Source organism: Budorcas taxicolor, chromosome 8 (assembly GCF_023091745.1).
Source record: "Budorcas taxicolor isolate Tak-1 chromosome 8, Takin1.1, whole genome shotgun sequence".
NCBI classification, from domain to species: Eukaryota; Metazoa; Chordata; class Mammalia; order Artiodactyla; family Bovidae; genus Budorcas; species Budorcas taxicolor.
The window spans coordinates 65869840-65891396 of NC_068917.1; the positions used below are offsets into that span (position 1 = coordinate 65869840).

At 40.1% G+C, this 21557-nt stretch overlaps 1 protein-coding gene across 1 annotated transcript; it reads right to left on the reverse strand.

Moving 5' to 3' along the window:
• On the reverse strand, positions 1-10780 carry HEMGN (hemogen). Its single transcript, XM_052644775.1, has 4 exons — positions 10702-10780; positions 8754-8847; positions 2752-3857; positions 1-107 (listed from the first exon to the last, which is right to left on the reverse strand). Exons 1-4 carry the CDS (start codon positions 10778-10780, stop codon positions 1-3), a joined length of 1386 nt encoding a protein of 461 aa, XP_052500735.1.
• Between the last annotated feature and the right edge of the window lie 10777 nt (positions 10781-21557).

Here is a 21557-nt window from a genome sequence, read left to right on the forward strand (position 1 = left end):
TTAAAACAAAACATAACTATAGATGTCATTTTCTGGGTTACTCTCCTGAGGCACATTTGTAATTTCTATTATCTCTGGTTCTTCTGCTTTGGGATTTTCCTTCATTTCTGTAAAATAAAAATTTTAAAAATATGAAAATAGATTCAGTGAACAGTATTGGGACAATTGGCTATCCATTTGGAGAAAAAAAACTACCTCACACTTTGCACAGAAACAAATCTCAGATGCATTACAGATTTCAATATTAAGATCCAATAAATGTTGTAGAAACATAGAATATTTCTTTTAATCTTAAGATTTTAAAAGCCTTTCTAAGCAGACCACAGACTAGAAGCCATAAAGAAAAAGATTGACAGGTTTGTATCATTAAAAACTAAAATCATGACAAGTTTGGGTAACTAAAAACTAACATTAAAATTTTGGTCATATAGATGTCCAAACGTCTATAAACAAAGTTAAACCACAAACAACAAGAATAAAAATGTTTATGACTCAACTTATATGTAGGCAAAGATTTAATAACTATTATTTAAAGAGATTTTTAATCAAAAAGATAGATATCCAAAATATAAAATGAAGCAAGTATTCAAACAGGTGATTCTCAAAAGGAAAAACTTAAATTCATAATAATCTTAAAAGTAAGCCTGGTAGCATAGGTCATCAAAAAAAAGTAGAAATTAAAACAATTAGGTTGGTTGGTCTTTAAAAATCTAGCAGATAGGTGCAGATTTTTAAAACATAATCATGTGCAGTGTTGGCAAGGGCATGGGGACTAGGCACTTACATAAATTCTTGGATTCTGTGAATTGCTACATTTGGGCTAGTCTGACTGAATGTATCCAGACTAACTGCTGGTACCCTTTGGCCCAGCAATTCAATTTCTAGGAATTTATCCAAGGAAGTAATCAGATCAACTTAAGCTTTCAGTGCCTTAGTTTCCTTACCTATAATATAGGGACATATTATTCATCCACTCGGGTTTCTAACATTGAATAAAGTAATTCACAAAAAATGTTTAATAGAGAGATTGGCAGATAGAAAGTGCTATAATAAATTTTAAACAACTGTTACTTCCCATGATGTTCATTGAACATTGTTATAATAGTAAAACTTGGCAGTAACCTAGGTGTTCATCATCATAAGGACTGGTTGAATAAATTGCTGCATATATAACATAATACTGGACGACTGTTACAAAGATGTCATTAGGATGGCCACAATATACATGGCATGTGAAAAAAAGCAGGTTATAAAATAGAATGTTATTGTACCATCTCATTTGCTAAAATAAAAACTTAACATTGCGGGTCAGAGATAGGAAGTGGTATCATAGGGCACTTTATAGTCACTTAGATATTGCTTTAATTTATTATAATGAACATTTATAATTATCATTATAGCAATTTTATAATCAGCAAAAAGGAAGACATTTCTACTTGTTTGGCAAGACAAAGAAAAAACAAGATAAGCATTAATTGCCAAAAAGCATAAAGTAATTAATTAATTGCCTGTCTTAACCTCACTGGGTTTAGAACAAAACCCTGAGAATCTGGTACTATGTTGATTAGAGCCATGTCTCCAGCAGGGGACTCCTGTCAATACAGGTCGTGTTTCATATGTCTGCTTTTACTGTAATTTTAAAAAGGTATTTCCTCAAAACCTATATTGCTTGGAACCCAACTTAAGCCCAGGTTTTTATTGCACTCATATTTTAGGAGGAAGAGAAAATAAGCTACCAAAGGAATTTCTTTAGAAAACAATTCCCTGGGGATAGACTGCTAGGCTCAGCCCATTTTCTACACCGAGAACAGGACTGAACAAGGAGAGCCAAGGCTCTCAGTTATGTCCCTGCTGCTGCTAAGTCACTTCAGTCGTGTCCAACTCTGTGTGACCCCATAGACGGCAGCCCACCAGGCTCCGCCATCCCTGGGATTCTCCAGGAAAGAACACTGGAGTGGGTTGCCATTTCCTTCTCCAATGCATGAAAGTGAAAAGTGAAAGCGAAGTTGCTCAGTCATGTCTGACTCTTCGAGACCCCATGGACCACAGCCTACCAGGCTCCCCTGTCCATGGAATTTTCCAGGCAAGAGTACTGGAGTGGGGTGCCATCGCCTTCTCCGTATGTCCCTGAGACAAGTAAAGTTGAATAAAGGTCACATTGTTTTTAAAATACTATGCTTTTCAGGGACAAATATTGAAATAGAAAGGTAAGCCTGTTAACTCCTATAACAACGAGTTCCCTAGTATCAGGATCCTATTTTATGTCTTTGTATCTTTCTCAGTACCTTGTACCATGAATTTACTTGCCTTTAGTTTGCCAGGAAATGTTAATATTCTAGGAAAAAAAACTTTATTCACCAAGATTTTGTGTTAATATAAATGTAATTGTCCAAAATATTTTGCACATAATTGACTCTACATAGGGTTCATTTTTCTTCACCTACTAAAGCTTCCCAAAATGCATAGTATGTATAGGTACCCACTATATACACTTAAAGTTTCAATTATTTTCTTTAAATTACATGGAAATATACCAAATATATATCAGTTGAATGATAAACATTTTTCACTTAAAACTGGACAAAGACATCAAAGATACCTGTTGAGATAACTGGGATAACCCAGGATTGTCACAGAAGGCTATGAATCAGTGCTCCAAGGGAGAGATGCCTATTTGGTGCTCTGATTATGAACAAGAAGCAGTTAAGAAATGGCAGTGTCACTAACTTGACCCCAGTAAGAAACCCATACCTTGAGGAGAAGTATAAACATCCTTAGCATCTTCCTGGTGTGCTTTAGGATCCTGGTCTTGGGGTCCACCTATTTCCTGGTATAGTTTGGGAAAGCATTCTTTAGGAACATCTTTGTCTTTATATGTCTTAGTAGAGAGGTCTTCAGGCCCAGGTGTTTCTTGGTAAATTTCAGGTGCATAGGCTTCAGGTCCAGCTGTTTCTTGGTGTATTTCAGGTGCACCATCTTCAGGTCCTGGTGTTTCTTGGTATATTTCAAGTGAATATTCTTCAGACCCAGGTGTTTCTTGGTACATTTCTGGGGGATATTTTTCAGGAACAGATGTTTCTTGGGTTGTTTTATGAGAGGGGGCTTTAGATACAGCAATTCCTTTATACATTTTATGAGAAAAGTCTTCAGGTTCAACTGTTTCCTGGTGTATTTCTGTAGAAAGCTCTTTAGGCACAGCCATTTCTTGCTGTGTGTTAGAAACAAAGCTTTCAGTCCCAACTATTCCTTGACCTGGTTCAGAATCGGGTTCCTCAGGCTCAGGTCTTTTCTGGTATGTTTCAAGAGTGGAGGCTTTGGGCACATCTGGTTTGGGGTGTGCTTCAAGAGAGCGTTCCTCCAGGTCAGTTGTATCTTCAGATGTTTTCGAAGAAAGGACTTTGGCTTCAATGGCTTCTTGGCATGTTTTAGGAGAGACGTCTTCAGGCTGAGCCATATCACGGAACATTTTGAAAGGCTGGTCTTGAAATATAGCTATTTCTTGGCACATTTTAGGGGAGAGGTCTTCAGATTCAGCCCTATCTTGGCTTATTTCAGAAGGGTGGTTTTGTACCGCTATTGCTTGGTACTCAGAAGAATTTTCCTGAAGGATAACACTTTCTTGACCTACTTCAGAAACAGGTTTCTCGGGCGCAACTCTTTGTGGGGACACTGTCGGAAGGAGAGCTTTGGTCACACTCCCAGGTGGCTCGATTTCTTTCTCTTCAGGTGCTGGTGCTTTCTCCATCATTTCCCTTTCTAGTTGTGATGGAAGCTCCACCTTCATTTCTGTATTTTGTTGTCTCTTTCTGCCTCTTTCATTTCTTTTCCCTGTTCTTTGCCGCTTGTGTTTTTTCTCTCTATGGAGAAATCAGAATTACTATCAAAAATAGGACTCCAGAATTCAAATAAATGTTTGGCAGTAACTGTCCCAGGACTCCCACTGCCTAGTGGCGTGACTTTGAACAAGCTACTTAATCTCTCCAGGCCTCAGTCTCCTTGTGTGTAAAATGAAGAAGGAGTGCTAAATGTTCTCAATTGTCCGGAGAGGAAATGACGCTTAGGACTTTTTTGTCTTTGATGACTGGTTCAACAAGCACCTTCTTAGTGAGCAGTGTGTGTGTGTGTGTGTGTGTGTGTTTGAGAGGGTATACTTAAACTTTGGTTATAGAAAATGTATCACTGATGTTATAAATGAACAGATTGGCATTCTGTTTTACATAATAGTCTCTTTGGGTTTAGCCTGTGTGAATTCGTTTCTCTATGCTGGCGGGGAAAACTGATATGATTGTGTTGCTAAATCTGCAACGCAGCCCTGCTTCACATCTGTGAAGCCTGCAGGTGATGAGCCTGGCTTGCTCATTTAATACAGTGTCTTGTGTAAAACAGGCTAAGAGGCTGCAGTGTGAGTCAAATGAGATATAGTATAAGCTGGGTTCAAAGCTACAAAAACATGTTCCTGAGGTAAAGCAGCTTGGTGAAAAGGTGTGAGTGGTCATATTACACGTACTTTGAACTGATAGTTTAAGATCTAGAAGATGGAAAGATATGCATGAGAACTGCAGCCAATGACAAATTGTTGCTGCTACTGCTAAGTTGCTTCAGTCGTGTCCGAATCTGTGCGACCCCATAGACAGCAGCCCATGAGGCTCCCTCGTCCCTAGGATTCTCCAGGCAAGAACACTGGAGGGGGTTGCCATTTCCTTCTCCAATGCATGAAAGTGAAAAGTGAAAGTGAAGTCGCTCAGTCGTGTCCGACTCTTAGCGACCCCATGGACTGTGGCCCACCAGGTTCTTCCATCCATGGGATTTTCCAGGCAACAGTGCTAGAGTGGGGTGCCATTAGGTATTGCAAATATAACCAAATACAGAAGGCTAATACAGATGGATTGGTGGGGTGGCGGGGGTGGGGTGGGGTGGGGTGCGGGGGGTACTATAAATAAGCATTCCACCACTTTCTAAACTTATTGAAACTCTCTGTTCCATGCTATCTGCCCCATGGAGCCTTCTCTAACAGGCCACAGGACTGAAATGCTCTCCATGCTTACCATTCCTATAGGATTTATTATGAGGATTATGCTTAATGGAGAAACCCAAATTCTTTTAGTAAACTGGACATTCTTTCGAGATGAAACCAGTGTTTTATACACCTCTGCAGTTCTCACAGTTCATGCACACTCAAAAAATGTATACCCTATTCTACTTTTGTTGTGTCTGAAAAATTCCCATAGTTAATTTTTTTAAGACTGTCTCATCAAAATCAGTTTGAAGTCAATATTTTAAAGGTTTATATTGTAATAATATAGTTTTAAAGAAATATTAAAAATAATATAGAAGGTAGAAATAATATGATGATATGAAGGTAAAAATGATAGCTCAGCATTTTGAAGTTTAAGTCCAAGTAACCAAGGTAACAAGATAAATTATTATAAAGTCCTTATTAGCAAATTTTTAAAAGATGATGTATAAATTTTTTAAATTTAAAACCTTTTTAAAAACTGATGTATGTGAATTCTTCAGGAAACACTTATTATCCTAGAAATTAAATCCTAAATAATTTGTTATGTAGATCTCTATATGAGGGAGTCTGAGTAATACACTGTTTCCTGTTCTTTCCAGTAGTTTCTCAAAAGATACAAATATATCTGTGTGGTCTAAAATTTAATCTGTACTCTTAATTATCATCTGTGTGATCATGGGCAAGTCAAACTCTCTATGCCTCAGTTTTCTTCACAGCTAAAATGGAATAAACAGTATCTGCCCAGCCTCATGTAGTTGTTGTATGAGCATGTAATAACTTACATGATGAATTGTCCAAATAGAAATCTGAACTCATATTAATATAGAATATACCATATATATATACGGTGCTTCCTCCATGTCAGGCACTGTTTAAAGTAATTTACTTATTCTGTTATCTCATGTAATCTTCACATAAACTTATAAGTCAGATACTATTATAATCTCCATTTTGCAGATGAGAAAACTGAAGCACAGTTTTCTGAATAACTTGCCCAAGGTGAAATGGCTGGGACATGAGGGAGCTAGTCTTCATATCAAGTCATCTGACTTCAGCCACCGGGCTCTTAACCATTACACTCTGTCCTTTCTCTCCGGAACTGAGGTTTCACTGTAGTGAGAACAGCCCTCAGCAGTCTAGAAATGCATCACAACAGCAAGGCCAGCCCGCTACCAAGAGGTTCACCAAGGTTCCATCTACTCCAGTGATTTCTTCAGCCTTGGACGCCTCCTCCAACCCAATGAGCACAGAAACCCAATTCTAAGAGCATACTGAAACCAGCCTCTTCCATTTCTTGAGTCAGGGCTCAGCAACCAGCTCAAAGGGATTGATACATAAACCTAAAGACCAATTTTTAAATGAACTGTGAGAAAAGCAAAGTGACAATGCACTGTTTCTCTGTAGCAGGTACTTGCTGCTGCTGCTGCTAAGTCACTTCAGTCGTGTCCAACTCTGTGCGACCCCATAGACGGCAGCCCACCAGGCTCCGCCATCCCTGGGATTCTCCAGGCAAGAACACTGGAGTGGGTTGCCATTTGCTTCTTCAATGCATGAAAGTGAAAAGTGAAAGGGAAGTCGCTCAGTCATGTCCAACTCTTCGCAACCCCATGGACTGCAGCCCACCAGGCTTCTCCATCCATGGGATTTTCCAGGCAAGAGTACTGGGGTGGGGTGCCATCACCTTCTCCAGCAGGTACTTGGGAAGCCAATAATGACCAGAAGGTTGCTTGGTGAGTATGGAATTCAGGGAGCCAACTGGGTATTCTTCAACAGAGTCACCTGTCAGAGGACCTGAGTACAGAAGTTTCCTCTACAACATATATGCATTCCTGAAAAACCTCACTTTCTGCAAAATCATGCACTAAAAGTGACAGCGCTTATGGGAAGAAAAAAATTTAGTTGGGGCAAATGAGTCAAATCCTATGCAACTGTATAACACTAGGATAAACAATAGTTGGTGCAGGGGAGATAACTGGGAAAGTCCAGACAGGCAGCTTTTTCTGCAGGGAGGCTGCCTCGGGCGGGGATGGTAAAAATGCACAAAAGCACCAGTGTGAATGCAGGCTTTCAGTGCTGAGATCATGCAAATGAGGATGATGCTCTGAGCCAGCAGGGCTGCCACAGAGTTGAGCACAGGAGGAAGTGCAACCTGCTATATGAGGAGATCTCTGCAGAGCTAGAGATGTCCTTCTCTGCGGAAGGAGCCTGGATGCAGGCTGAAAAGAATCCTGTCTACACAGCAGCCAAGTTGAAGGCTTTTTCCTTTCCTGCTGAAGTTTTTAATTCTACTCCCACCATTCTGGCTTCTTTTGACTAGGAAAACTAACACAACTTCCACGTTAAACCGATACCACTCTCCTATTTACGAATTATATGTGAGCTAACTGGTGTTACAGAAACACATGTTTTAGCAGAACAGACAATATTCTGTCCACAGTGAGAATAGGAACTTAAAACACCTGCATTGTATGCTTTTTTAAAAAATGATGCTTAGAAAAATGTATACCTATGTTATTTTTGCCACTGAAAACACATTTCTCCAAAAAAGAAGAAATACATAGCTAAACCTAAATCAAAATTTTGTAAAGGGACTTCCCTGGTGATACTGGATAAAAATCCAGCTGCCAATAACAGGGGACATGGGCTCAATCCTTGGTCTGAAAAGATTCCATATACAGACAAGCAACTAAGCCTATGCACCACAACTATTTAGCCCTTCTAGAGGTCATGAGCCACAACTACTGAGCCCATATGTTGAAACTACTGAAGCCTGTGCACTTAGAGCCCATGCGCTGTAACAAAAGAAATCACCTCAATGTGAAGCCTGTGCAGCACAATGAAGAGTGGCCCCTGCAACTACAGAAAGCCCACATGCCGCAACGAAGACCCAGCACAACCAAAAAAAAAATTTTTTTTTTAAAGAAGAAGAGTACTCAGATCAGTGGCACTCAACTGGGAGCAATTTTACCTCCTCTTCCCCGACCCCATGAAGCATTTGATAATGTCTGCAGGCATTTTTGGTTGTCATAACTGGGGAGGGAAAGTTCTATGGGTTTCTAGAGGCCAGTGATTCTCCTACCCACAGCTTTAGTAACCCCAGCGTTGAGAAACCCTGGCTCAGATGGATGTTGTACTGTGGCTCTTTGGGTTTCCCTTTCCTACCTCCAAGCAAGCAGTACCTCCGTTTTCATAGTTACATTCTACATGGGGCCATTAGATGCTGCCTACTGTATAGTCATGCTCATGTCTTCCCTCCCTGAGATTCCATACAGCTGACTTTGGACACAGGAACTCTCAGACTCTTCCATCACTCATTTACAGACAGTGCTTTGGTTTACTTCTTGGAGAGTTAACTATACTCATTAAAGAAGAATTTTACTAATAGAAAGCTTGGAGAACAAGCTTGGGGGTCTTCTCAATGGTATCTCCTACTCCCAACAACAATGGTTACATTACTAAAGTGGTTGAACAGCAGACCTCTCTACAATATACATGATTTCATCACCTGGTCAAAGAGAGCGGCAATAAGACTGTTCCCATCACTTTACTAGCTGTGTGACTTTAGGCAAGAGATTTAACCTTCAGAGACTTGGTTTCTTTCTTTTTTTGGCGGGGAGATGAATATGGATAACAGCTCCCGATTTGTGGGATTGTTGGAAAGATAAACTATAGTGTATAAAAGTTCTCAGCATGCTAAGTAAATATCAGTCCCTTCTCCCTTGCAGTGATACTATACCGAAATTGCCATTGTGAAGTTTGCTTTTCTTGTGCTTCAGCTTTTCTTTTTCTGAGTTGCTCTCTGTTTCGCAAACTCCAAGTTCCAATGACTTCTGCAGGATCAAAATGAAAGTTATGAGAGATAGTGATGAATTATGGTGTTAACAGCAAAAGAGTCCTATAGCAAAATGATAAAATCCCCTTGAGTGTCTGAGTTTTTCTCCTACCCTTTTGAGGACAAGGACTATCTCTTATTTATCCTTGTGCCTCCTGAAGAATGCCTGGGAGCAAACATTCAGTCAACATTTTTTAAATGAAAAGATCAGTATTTGTACATAAATGTGCTATTAATTTCTTCAAAATAGTGTGCATATTGTACAAACATAAAAGTAAAGGAAAAAACCAGCCATGTTCTGCCATCCTTAACATTAAAACCTGCTTTCATTTCATTCCTTGTACTCACCTGCTGGTGGTTTAGTCGCTAAGTCATGTCCGACTCTTGCGACCCCATGGACTGTAGCCCGCCAGGCCCCTCTGTCCATGGGATTTTCCATGTATTCATCTAGCCCCTATATTAAAGTTGCAATGATTGCATACCACAGTTTTACCATTTATTAACCATCAGAAATAAATTCCATCATCTAGTCCTCATAACTGTAACTCTAGTGACTACATGATATTTGATCAAGTTGATGTATTCTCATTTATCCACTCATTCCACTTACACTGAACATTTAGGTTCTTGCCAGTTTGTTTGTTTTGCTTTGTTGTTGTTGTTGTTGTTGCCACTGTAGATCAACTATCATAAGCATTTCACACACAGATTTTTTTTTCTTTTGTATTTTTTTCCTTTGGATGATGTTTCTCCAAGTTCTTTGGAATATTAAAGTTACTATCAACAACAGTTCTGTTGCCATCCAAGACTGTGAAAAGTTAATGGGTCTTTGATGTAGAACTTCTTAGAGCCAGTGGAATGATTTCAAATTTGCACTGGGACCTCCCAAAGTGAACATACCTCATGGACCATGACACCTTTTGATTTTAGAACAGCAGTCCTTAATGGTGAACTTGGATGGGGGAAAATTATACCTGTATTTTTACCAATCTAAATGCCTATTTCCTTCAGTTAGGAATGTAGATAACAAACCACAGTGGTTTTAGCAGAATATGACTTTGTCACAAAAAGAAATTATGGATTTTTTTCCATATCACATTAGTTATTACAGATACCTTAGAATATCATTTATTTGGGATGAAATATTTGATTTGATACAGTGGTAATGAGATCCACTCATGGATCTTGTTATTTAATGCACCTGTAAATAAGCACATATATTATTATATCATGGTTTTTATTTTGATACTTTTATTAATATAATTGCTTCCTTTGTAATCATATGTAATTAACCTTATGTATTTAAAAAATTTAGTCTAAGAAGGTGTCTAGAGTTTCATCAGAAAGCCAAAGGGATCCATGGCATATAAAGTGTTTAAATCACTGTCTGAAGGCCTAGGGTTCTGCAAAAGCAGCCAAAATGCTGCTTTAGGGTATATCCAAAGACTAAGATTAGTCAATCAACAGAATAAACACTCATAGTTCTTGCTACTAATTGCCAGATACCTTTCCAAAAGTTACACTATATTTGTGCTACATATATGGCTGTACTTGTTTTACCACACCATCCATTATTGGGTATTTTCATTATCTTATATATATATAATTATTTATTTATTATTTAAATAATATATATAATTATTTATTTATTGTTTCCTTGTGTTTCTCCTGCTTACTAGAATCTTAGTGCTAGAAGTCAACTCAGGAAGTTATATAGCCCCTATTCTTCCTTTCTAATACATGAATGTACCCACCCAATGATGCCCCTTTTTTGCCAGACCCATACAAGAGGACAATAATCATAGCCCAATCCTTCCCAACAGCCACTGTCTCTTAAAGTTTCTTTCATTACCTGGAACATGGGTCCCTTCTTGACGAGGATCAGGTGTCTGATGGAGCTTTGAGAGAGACTGATCTTTTCCCAAATCCATCTTGCTGCAGTATCTTCCTGCTTTTGGTCTGACTTCCACAAGAAGCCTTTTTTAAAATGTCAAAAGTAACTAACAGTTAAAAAACACACACATAGACGAGTTCACTTGTCACTTGACTTCCCGCCTTAAAGTTTTATCTAGTTGGACCACAGCTGTTGGCTACTTCTACTTTCTTTATCATCCTGCACAGGTGTGAGCAGGGTCGTGGCTGATGCTATGTCCTCGTCCTCCAGCACAGTGGCTAGTTACACAGGCAGCCCTGCAGCCACAGGCTAGTATACCCCAGCTTCCGGCATGGCAGCCATTTGTCTCTGCCTGCTAAGAAGTGCTCGAGTCTGATGTTCCTTTTCACATACAGAGGTGGCATAGCATAGGAAGGAATGAAGTCTAGCACTTGACCAGCTCAATATCCTTGAACAAATCACTTCCCCTTTTTGCGATTCTTTCTTTATTTGCAAAGCAGGTAAATAATTCCTGACTTGTCCACCTCACATAGTTCTTGTGAAAGTGAATATAATGAATGTGAAAATTATAAAGATGTGAAATTAATCTTGCAATGTCTCCCTGTATGTGGCATTTTTTCACCTTAATTGTATGCAAAATAATGGAAAGTCTTGCTGTTAGACTTGGATAATAGACAAGAAGATATAAATTAGGAATTCAAAACAAATTTGAACACTCTTCTGCTCACCAGATCACTCATAAGTGACTCAAGACAACTAGTGAAATCCTCTGTATTAATCCAGGGAAGGTCAAAAAGCATTTCTTAATGAAAGTATCAGCACATTATGTCACAGAAATTAAGTTGAAACCAAAGGAATCACCTGTCTTCAATTGGTCACCCCATTTGTGAAGGCAAAGAGGCACATAGCACCAGAATTGTTCGCCTAGGAAAGGAACACTGACTACCTCCTGATATGGGCCACTAGTCTGTGAGATGAAGGGTTAACAATGTGTCTGGAGTCAGATGCTGAGTTGAAGAGTGTTTGAATTCCAGTGTTGCCACATTCCCTAATTCAGTTACCTTAGGCAACTTAGTTTTGGAGCCAGTATCCTCCCTATAATATGGGACAATATTGGTATGCATCTCATGAGGCTATTGGGATGATTGAATCAAACAATGTACTGGACCTTCCCTGGTGGTCCAGCGGATAAGAATCCCTTCCCAGTGCAGGGGACATGGGGTCCATCCCTGATCCGGGAGGATTCTGCATACCAAGGAGCAACTAAGCATGCGCGCGACAAACTAAGTCTGCGCTCTAGAGCCCCCAGCCTCAACTACTGGAGCCCATACACCTAGAGCTTGTGCTGCAATAAGAGAAGCTCGTGCACCCCAACAAAGAGTAGCTCCTGCTCACCGCAACTAGAGAAAGCCTGCACGCAGCAATGAAAATCCAGGGCAACCAAAAATAATAAATAAATAAATAAAATTTTAAAATAATAAAAATAAAAACAAAACCTGGAAGTGTTAATTAAATTTAAAACAAACAAACAAACAAACAAAAACAATGTACATAAAGCAGTTTATAGGTGCCTGGCATATTGAATACATGGTGCCTAGAATATCTAGCCTGCTTAATAAATGTTTACTTTTCAGGCAAGAATACTGGAGTGGGTTGTCATTTCCTCCTCCAGGGGATCTTCCCGACCCAGGGATCAAACCCCCGTCTCCTGTATCTCCTGAACTACAGGTGTATTCTTTACCTGCTGAGCAATCAGGGAAGCCCTTTAATAAGTGTTAGCTGCTATTATTAGTAATAAAAATATAGTGGCAAGATTTTGGTAAGTCAAGTCACAGTTTTAAAGAAACTCAGAGAAAATCTGAAGGAAATTCTTTATGAAGAGAAAACCTTTATCATGTGAATAGATGCCCTCCACATCCATAGACTCATAAGGCTTTAGCATCCCTTCCTAAACCATCTAGTCCCTCCTCCTATTTTATATACAGAGAAATTGAAAACCAAGGAGGGAAAGGATTCACCTGTCCTAAATTTTCTTACTTATTGCTGTCAGCACATCTTACTGATTATAAGGTGGGTCATCTTGTCATGTTTGATCTTACCTGAGTAGGAAAATGTATGTGTGATGTGAACATATGAGAGAAGCAAGCTTCTTAAACACACTGAGAATTCTATAACAAACACTCCAGGACTTACCACCAAAACTTAATGTGGAATTTAATGACCAGATTCTAAGCTCTAGCTTTAAGTTTCTTGGTTCTGCAGACTTTCTCATAAGTAAATCTCTACCTAAAAACTCAGACAGCTTCAGGGAGTCCCTATTTCAAGAAGTCCTAGAGGAAATGCAAAGTGTGATTTGTAATTTATCTCATGGTAATTTTTAAATTTTCAGATACAGGTTTTAAAAACTCAAATACAGGTTTAAATAACTTTGAAAATTATAAAATAAGAGTGTTTTATAATTTAAACAGGGATTTTAAATACTAGTGGCCTTATTTGAGATGTTTTAATTCTGACTGATTAGGTTATTTCTTATGATAATGAAATAAGATAAACTTTTAGAATACTTTTGGGGCACCTTACAGAAGATGCAAAATTACTTCTTAAATACAGTTATCCTTAAAGCTTCTAAGACCCAGTTCAGTGATTCAGCAAACCTTACTGAATGTCTCCTCTGTGCCATGTACTGAGCAAGCTGTCAGGCTGCAGAGGTGAACAGATGTTTGTCTCTGGGTCCTGTGTACTGTGGGCCCATAGAGATATGCACATCTTTATTGGAGGGAAATAACATTTAGACTCTCTACACCCTGCTGCAGTCTCCCCAGGCTGATTCCATGCCTGCTTCATGTTCTGATATCTAGAAGCAGAATGTGGAGGGACTATGTGAAGGTGGGGTCTCAAGTTAACAGTAAAATTAGGCAGCAATATTGGGTGGAGGGAGCTGGTGGAGGGAGTTTGGAGCAAACAGATTGGAAATCAGGCAAGGTGTCCCTGGTGTGATAAGCAGGCCACAGCATGAACTTGTCTGGAACAGAAATAGCCACATAGTAAGTTCACAAGCCATAGTTCATTGTCCTTTCCCTCTGCAGTGAAGTCTAGAGTAGTTAGCGGAATGTATCACAGAATGTTAGGCATTAAAGACTGAATATTTTTTTAACAAATGCTGCCTCTTTCTAGAGTTATTTATATATCTACAAGATACCTCTCTCTAGACCACAAGTTCTCCGAGGGTAGAGACCACACCCGATTCACCTTTCTATTCCCAAGGTATAATATAGGAGGAGGCTTGGCCCAGAGCAGTCCCCTCACTCCTGTATGCAGTGCCAGCTTCATGGGCGTGCAGCCTGTGCAAGTACTTTACACACTCAGAGGGGCTGACGCTGCTGTGACTTAATTATAGTAACATCATCATTTGTTCCAGAGTTCTTTCTACTGTCAGTCACTCACTGGCCCTGACCCATGTGCTGAAGACATAGCAGTTAAAAGATAAATCTCTGCCCTTACAAAGCCTATATGCTAATGGGAAGAAGTCAACAATATGCATATAAATAAAAAGATGTATTAATATCAGATGGTGGTGAGAGCTTTGGAGAAAAGTGAGCAGGGAATAGGAATGAGGATAGGATAAGGAATGAGGGAGAAAAGCTGCTAGTAGTTGCTATTTTAAACAAGGTAACAGTTGAGCAGAACTGGAGGAGACTGAGGAGCCAGATAGGCAGCCCTCTTGGAGAACATATCAGCAGAGAGGCACTGGTGAATGGCCCAAGGTGAGGGAGTGGCAGGAGGTAGGTTCTGAGAGGGAGCTTATTGCCCCTTGTAGGGATTTTGACTCTGAGAGATGGATGATCATGGGATGGTTCTGAACAGAGGACTGATGCCATCTGATATATATATATATTTTTTTTTTTTTTGGCTGTGCCACCCAGCATGTAGGATCTTAGTTCCCTGACCAGGGACAAAACCCAGGCCCCTGGAGTGGAAGTGTGGAGATTTAACCAGGGAAGTCCTTGACATATTTTTAAAGGATTATTCTGTCTACTGTGTGAAGAACAGACCATGGGGACAGGGTGAGGAGGTGGAAGCAGGGAGACCAATTATAAGGATCACACATAATCTAGACGACTAAGGCTTGGACTGTAATGGGAGTGGTGAGGAAGTGGTCAGACTCTGGAGTAGCTTACAAACTGGATATGGAATGAGCGATAAAGAGGCAAAGACAAGGTTTTGGTCTGATCGACCAGAAGGATGGAGTTACCATTAACAGATGAGGAAGACTGGGAGGAACAGGGTTGCAGGAGATGATCAGGAGTTTAGTCTGGGACATGCTGATAGACTAAGGAGAAAACAGCAAAGGAGCAGCCAGTGTGGGTGAAAATAACCAGGGAAGTGCAGTGTTCTGGAAGTCAAATGGAAAAACTGTTTCCAGGAGGGAGTGATCAACCATATCAAACTGTGGTAATAGGAAGGTAGAAGAAAGATTGAGAGTTGTCCTAAGAATTTAATTAATTATGGACTGGAGCCCAGAAAAGTTAAGTGACTTGGCCAAGGACACACGGGCAGGACCAGTGACATAATTTACAGGGCCCAGTCCGAAATGAAGATACAGACCTCCTCCTTCAAAAAGTGTTAAAAATTTCAAGACAGCTACAGCAGAATATCAAATGCATCACAGGGTCCTACTTCCATATGTGCTTGCCTGAATCTTTGCAGCAAACTTATAAAAGAGCTGTTAGTATCCTCATTTTCCAGAGTATGGCACTGGTACTCAGAGTGTTGAGTGGCAGTCTCCGTGTGAAACCTGAGCCTGCAGCCTCCAAGTCTGGCCTTCTTCCTACTCAGACACTAGATATTGAGGGAAAGAACTGCTTTCCTGTCTCCTGACCCACGCGGAGCAAGGTAAGTATTGAGGCCCTGTTCATGCACGTCAGAGGTCTGGTTGAACTGGGCAGATGTGGAAAGAGGGAAACATGCTGCTAAGAACTTCTGCCCTGGGACTGTTTATGACAGGGATGAAAAGGTAGCATTGGATACTACTCAGTGAGAAACAGGACTTGATAAGAAAGTGCCCCCGAACTCATGTAGTTTTAGGTCACATTGATAGAAATACAGAAATGAGGATGGTCACTTCACGTTGGCTTGTCATCCCATACATGGAGGGTTATACTGTGAAGACTGTATGAATGGGATTTGAAAGCATGTAGGAAAAAAAAGCAAGGGATTTGGGGCTCTACCATTTCCTGCTGTGTAACTTGAAGGGAAATTGCTCGATTCTTTCTGGTCCTCAATTTCTTCCCTTATAAAACAGAGGAAAAGTAATACCTCTCAGGGATTCTGGGAGGATAGAAGAAATCGTGAGACCTTTCTATAAAATGAAAAGCAGTGTGCAGACAGACATGCCATAAACGCAGGCAGCATTAATAGTATTATTAGAGAGTTCTTATGATGCACCTGGGCATTTTCCTGAAGTGCTTTTGGGTGGAAAAAAGCAAAGAAAGGGAAGCTATCATATGCCTTTTTTCCCCTTAGTGTTCTTTCCTTGCTAAAATACTTTTTCAAAGCTTTTAAATTCTTTTCTAAGAGTTGATCAAGTTTTGTTTTCCTGAGTGGAGAGGGAGAATTTCTCAGTTTCCTCTTATCTCATAGCCTGTTGATATGTGATAAATAAGTCCCCTGTCTCTGCTGAAACAGATGCTGCCATACACATACAGATAACATGGTCTCAGACTTTAGAATGGTTGTAACCTGACTTTCAGTCTAGTTTGTTTCGAATTCCCTCCTCTGGCCTCCTCCACCAATATTGCTTTCTACTTCTTAATGTATAGACGGTAAGCATCTCTGGATAAACACTGATGTGTGGTCATTTAACTGGGGAAGAACAATACTGCTCCCACCTTGATCCCCCATCACATCGCTGTCCTTACATTCCTGAACTTTCAGAACTAACAGTATACGCTCATGTCTACCGCTTCCTTTTCCCCACATCACTTCTTCTTTCCTTTGCATCTGCAATCTAGTTTTCCCTTCCACACATTGTTCACTCATAAGTCAGCAATGACTTCCAAATGGCCAACTCTGGTGGTCCCTTCTCAGTTCTCTCTATGACCTCACTGTAACTCACAATTCCTCTGAACACTTCTGTCACTCTCTTCTTGGTTTTGGTAGTGATGCTCTTCATCCCCCGCTCCTCCCCATCATCTTCCTCCACACACTTCTCTTCCACTCTTCTAGCTGTGAGAAGTACTACTCAAGGATGACTCCTGGAGTCTCTTCTCTCTCACTCTTAGACAGTCAATCCAACTGTATACCTTTAGTTATTCTCTCTATGCAGATATCTTCTAAATAATTATCAGTCTGAGTTCTAAGATCACATTTTCAAGTGTCTCTTGAATATCATTTTTCACCTGAATATCCCACTGCACCTTAAACTTAGCATATCAAAAAGCAAATATATTTTCCCCCTAAAGCCAGGCTCTCCTGTGCTTTATTTCTGCCATTCTTAACTATTCTGCTACAGAAGAATAAAGAGCAGCACCACGTTCCTGGCTGTCCTGTTCTAACTGGTGATCCAGTTCAGAATTGTCTTTGCCTCTGCCCCTTCACTTGGCTTTTCACATCCAGCTGGACACAGTTCTGTGAGTTCATTCTTCTCAGTGTCCCACACACCCATTGCTTTTTTCATTCCCCAAGCCATCATCCCAGTGGGGGATCTCAACTTTTCCTTGGAAGTAACTGGAGAAGCTTCTTAAGTAGTTAATTTCCTTCTATCTCTCCTCACCTTCCCCAGATTGTCCTGCACAAACAGCCAAAACATTCCCCATAAAATAAAGCTGGCTCTGAGGGTTTCCTGGGTGGCTCAGTAGTGAAGAATCCACCTGCCAGTGCAGGAGACAGGGGTTTGATCCGTGATCCAGGAAGATCCCACATGCCAGGAAGCAATGAAACCCGTGTGCCATAACTATTGAGCCTGTGCTGTAGAGTTCCATAACTGCAATTACTGAGCCCATGTGCCACAACTACTGAAGGCTGAGCGCCCTAAAACCCATGCTCTGCAACAAGAGAAGCCGCTGCAATGAGAAGCCTGTGTATGACAATGAAGAGTAGCCCCTGATCACCACAACTGGAGAAAAGCCCAAGCAGCTATGAAGACCCAGCACAGTCAAAAATAAATGAATAAAATTTAAAAAAAAGAAACTTTGGCTCTGAACTGGTCACTACCCTGCTTAGAAGCCTGTAAAGTCTCAGTATTACCTGTAAAATAAAGACTAAGTTTGTCAGCCTGGTATTTAAAGTCAGTTTCCCAATCCTCTCTCCCATTACTTTCCTGAAAATACCCAATGATCCAGTCAAATAGTGCCACTTGCCCTCCCATTTTGGCCTTGACTCTATCTAACACCCACAGTACCTTTACTCACATCTCCTGGCTGTTCAGTGCTCCTCCCTTGTGTCTGCGCATCCATATAGTGAGTGCCTCGATCACAAAGCCCTTGATGATGATAATGATGATGGCGTGCTGGTTACTCTACAAACCATAATAGGCAGCGACATGTTACAACATGTTACAAATACTTGAGATCACTTAATTCTTCTAAGGAGTATTATCCCCATTCCTCTGATGAGGAAATTATGGTTTAAAGAATTTAGATTACATGTCAAGGTCACATAAGCTCATAAATGCTGTAGTTAGGGCTCAAGACCAAAGCAGTCTGACTCCAAAGTTCACAGATTTAACCATTCATTCTTGTCTACTACCTCTCCTACATAGAGGTGATTTCTCCTTTCTGAGCTGAAGCGTCACTTGATCTGAGCCTCTTTATGATAAATATCATGCAATGTTTTTCATCTTACTGTTCACGTACACATATCTTTTCTATAATATTCATTCAGTAAACATTTATTGAACACTTACTTCATGCCATCCCCTTTACTAAGAACTGGAGAAGAAACAAACAGGAGTGCTTTCCTCCAAGGAACTTAGGCTAGTTGAGGGTGGTAGACCGCAAGTAACTAAATTTAGAGTATAGTTCAGTGTAATAATTTCAATATCAGTATCTCAGGATGTTCTGAGAGTAGAGATAGAGTCTTTAATTTTGTTTTCATAGAAGTGGGAAGATAAAGATATTAAATAGTGCATCCTCTAGCTCTAATTCTCTTTAATTGTAACTTCTTTGGAATGACTCTACACTGGTCAACAAGTAGAATTGGGAAAATGATGAGGTTCTATGTGTGTAATAGCACTACGTGTTTTCTTCACTTTACAATATTATTAACCCTGTCCCCTTTTATTATGGAAATAATAATAGCCAATATTTATTGAGTACCTGCTTGTCTTATCCCAGGCAGTCTCCTAGGTATGATATCTTTACATATGATAATTCGTTTAGTCTTCACAACAGCTTTTAAGGCAGGTGCTAGTGATATCTCTATTCTGTAGACGAAGAAACCGAAGCACAGGTATTGAACCTGTGCCCTAAGTCACACATCTAGTAAGTGCAAAATTGGGTGGTTTGGATCTGGGAGGCCATTTGCTTAACCACCTTATTGAACTGCCTCTCAATTCTACTCCTTTCATATTTAATAGAATAAGGCAGAAATATATTTTCTTTTTCAGTCCCTTCTCTCTTTCTTTCCCTTCTCCCTGTCCCTCATCCTCTCCCTCTTTCTGCAATTTGTTGACTATGTAATCTGTGCCCCCAAAGTATGTAGGGTGCTGGGAATACAAATCCAAAGAGAAACCTCCATAGAAAATTAAGGGAACACAGAGGTGGGACATCCAACCAAGATGAAGAGATGAGGTCAAAGGAGTCTTCCCGGAATATGTGATCTCGAGCTTAGTTTTGAGAGTGAATAGGAATTTGCTACTATGACACAGCCAGGCTCAGAGGAACAAACACAGGCTCCAGAGTCAGATCTAAGTTCATTCAAATCAGGTTCTGTGCAGCCAAGATATTCCAGCATCAATTCCCTCATATATGAAATGGGTATTACACTTACCTTCCATGACTATTATGAGAATTAAGAATGATGACTCTTGAGGACTTCCCCTGCCATTCAGTGGTTAAGACTCCACCTTCCAATACAGGGGTGCAGATTCAATTCCTGCTTAGGGAATTAAGATCCCACATGCCATGCAGTGTGGCCAAAAACAAACAAATAAATAATTTTATAAAAAGAATGATGACTGTTGGAAACCATCTGGCACATAGCAGACTTTCCTGCTCTGGCTGTCATTATGATTGTTCATAATCTCAATAACAGTAAGTGAAATAGAACCATTAAATAATAAAGCTAAGTGAGGCATGAGAGTTATTTTATAGAGGGAGCCAATGTCATACAGGCCTAGTGGCAGCTGGAACCGGAATCCAGATCCTCTGAGAATTCTACCATTTTCCCTTTACCTGACTGCTATTCCGAACCCTTCTGTCTACAAGCCAATCTACCTTATCCCCTGGTTTGATGAAGTATTTCCCAAACTTTCCAATTGTTACATTCTCTCTTCATGATTTTTGGCATATTCTTGTCATAACATCTTCTGTATTATTATTTATTTAATGATTTCTTCAAATAAACTTATTTTTACTGAAAGTGTTTAAAATGAAAATTTCATATCACCAATGTCAATGGAAAACAAACAATATCACCTGTGAAGTGACAGGTTTGTGCTATAACAAATTCTTCTAAGGCACATTCAAATAAACACTAAACTATTAAAGTAAAAGATATTTCATCTGAAATTTTCTGTACTACCCCAAGTGGAATGAGTGCATACCACCTCTTGAGAAATGCTAGCTTATGCAATTAATCACTAAATTCTTTTTATTTCACAGAATTTCTAGATCATGTCCAAATTATCCTAAAACCAAACTTCCCTTTACAGTAACTCATTTATAATTCAAAAAGGACAGAACAAAAGACTCAAAATCATTCCCTGTCCTGCCACTGACCCACTGTTATTCATATCAGCTACTCTCCACAGGGTTTCTAGTTGAACATTAACCTCTCCCATTTTTGCTCTTTCTTCATCCCTTGGAGTTTTAGCTACTCTGGCATAGAATATGTACTAGTACCTAACACGACGCTTTCATCTTTTAAAAAATATTTTTTCATAATTTAAAAATATTAATTAACTTGGCTGTGCTGGGTCTTCATTGAGGCGGGCAGGGGCTATTCTCTAGTTGCAGTGCGTGGGCTTCTCATTGCAATGGCTTCTCTTGTTGTGGAGTACAAGTTCTAGGTGCACAGCTTCAGTAGTTGCAGCATGCAGTCTCAGTAGCTATGGTACATGATCTTGGTTGTCCCGCCTGAGGCATGTGGGATCTTCCTGTATCAGGGATCAAACCCATGTCCCCTGCATTAGCAGGCAGATTCCTAACCACTAGACCACCAGGGAAGCCCCACATTAGTCTTCTTTATTTGGAAACTTCACCTCCCTGCTTCCAGCAGATTACATCCCCTGGGCTTGATGTTTAGACTTAGAATAACCTAGACGAGTCCTTGAACTTGGCTGATGAATTGCAACCTTCCAAATGGTTCAGACCCAGTGCCTGCTGAGGGCCCAGCCCAAGGTATACATTCAAGTAAACGGTCATCACCTGAACCAGTTGAGGTAGAGGGGACTCTAGCTAGAACTGCTGCCACTAGATGGACATAAAAGGCAATTGCACCATTCTCACCTGTCAACTAGGCTCTGGCATTTCCCCTTAGAGGCAGCCGACCTTGCTCCCTTATTCTCTTGACACTTTCTGTTCCCCCTCCCTACAAGTCCTCTTCTGAATGAATTAGCAGCAAGGATGTTTGCATACTGAACACTAAGCTAACTG

Coding starts and splice junctions, on each gene's coding strand:
- HEMGN (XM_052644775.1), bottom strand. CDS start 10,780: ATGGATTTGGGAAAAGATCAGTCTCTCTCAAAGCTCCATCAGACACCT. Junction 8,848..10,701: donor AGAAGGGACCCATGTTCCAG/GTAATGAAAGAA, acceptor TTGATCCTGCAG/AAGTCATTGGAACTTGGAGT. Junction 108..2,751: donor TGTTTATACTTCTCCTCAAG/GTATGGGTTTCT, acceptor TTTATTTTACAG/AAATGAAGGAAAATCCCAAA.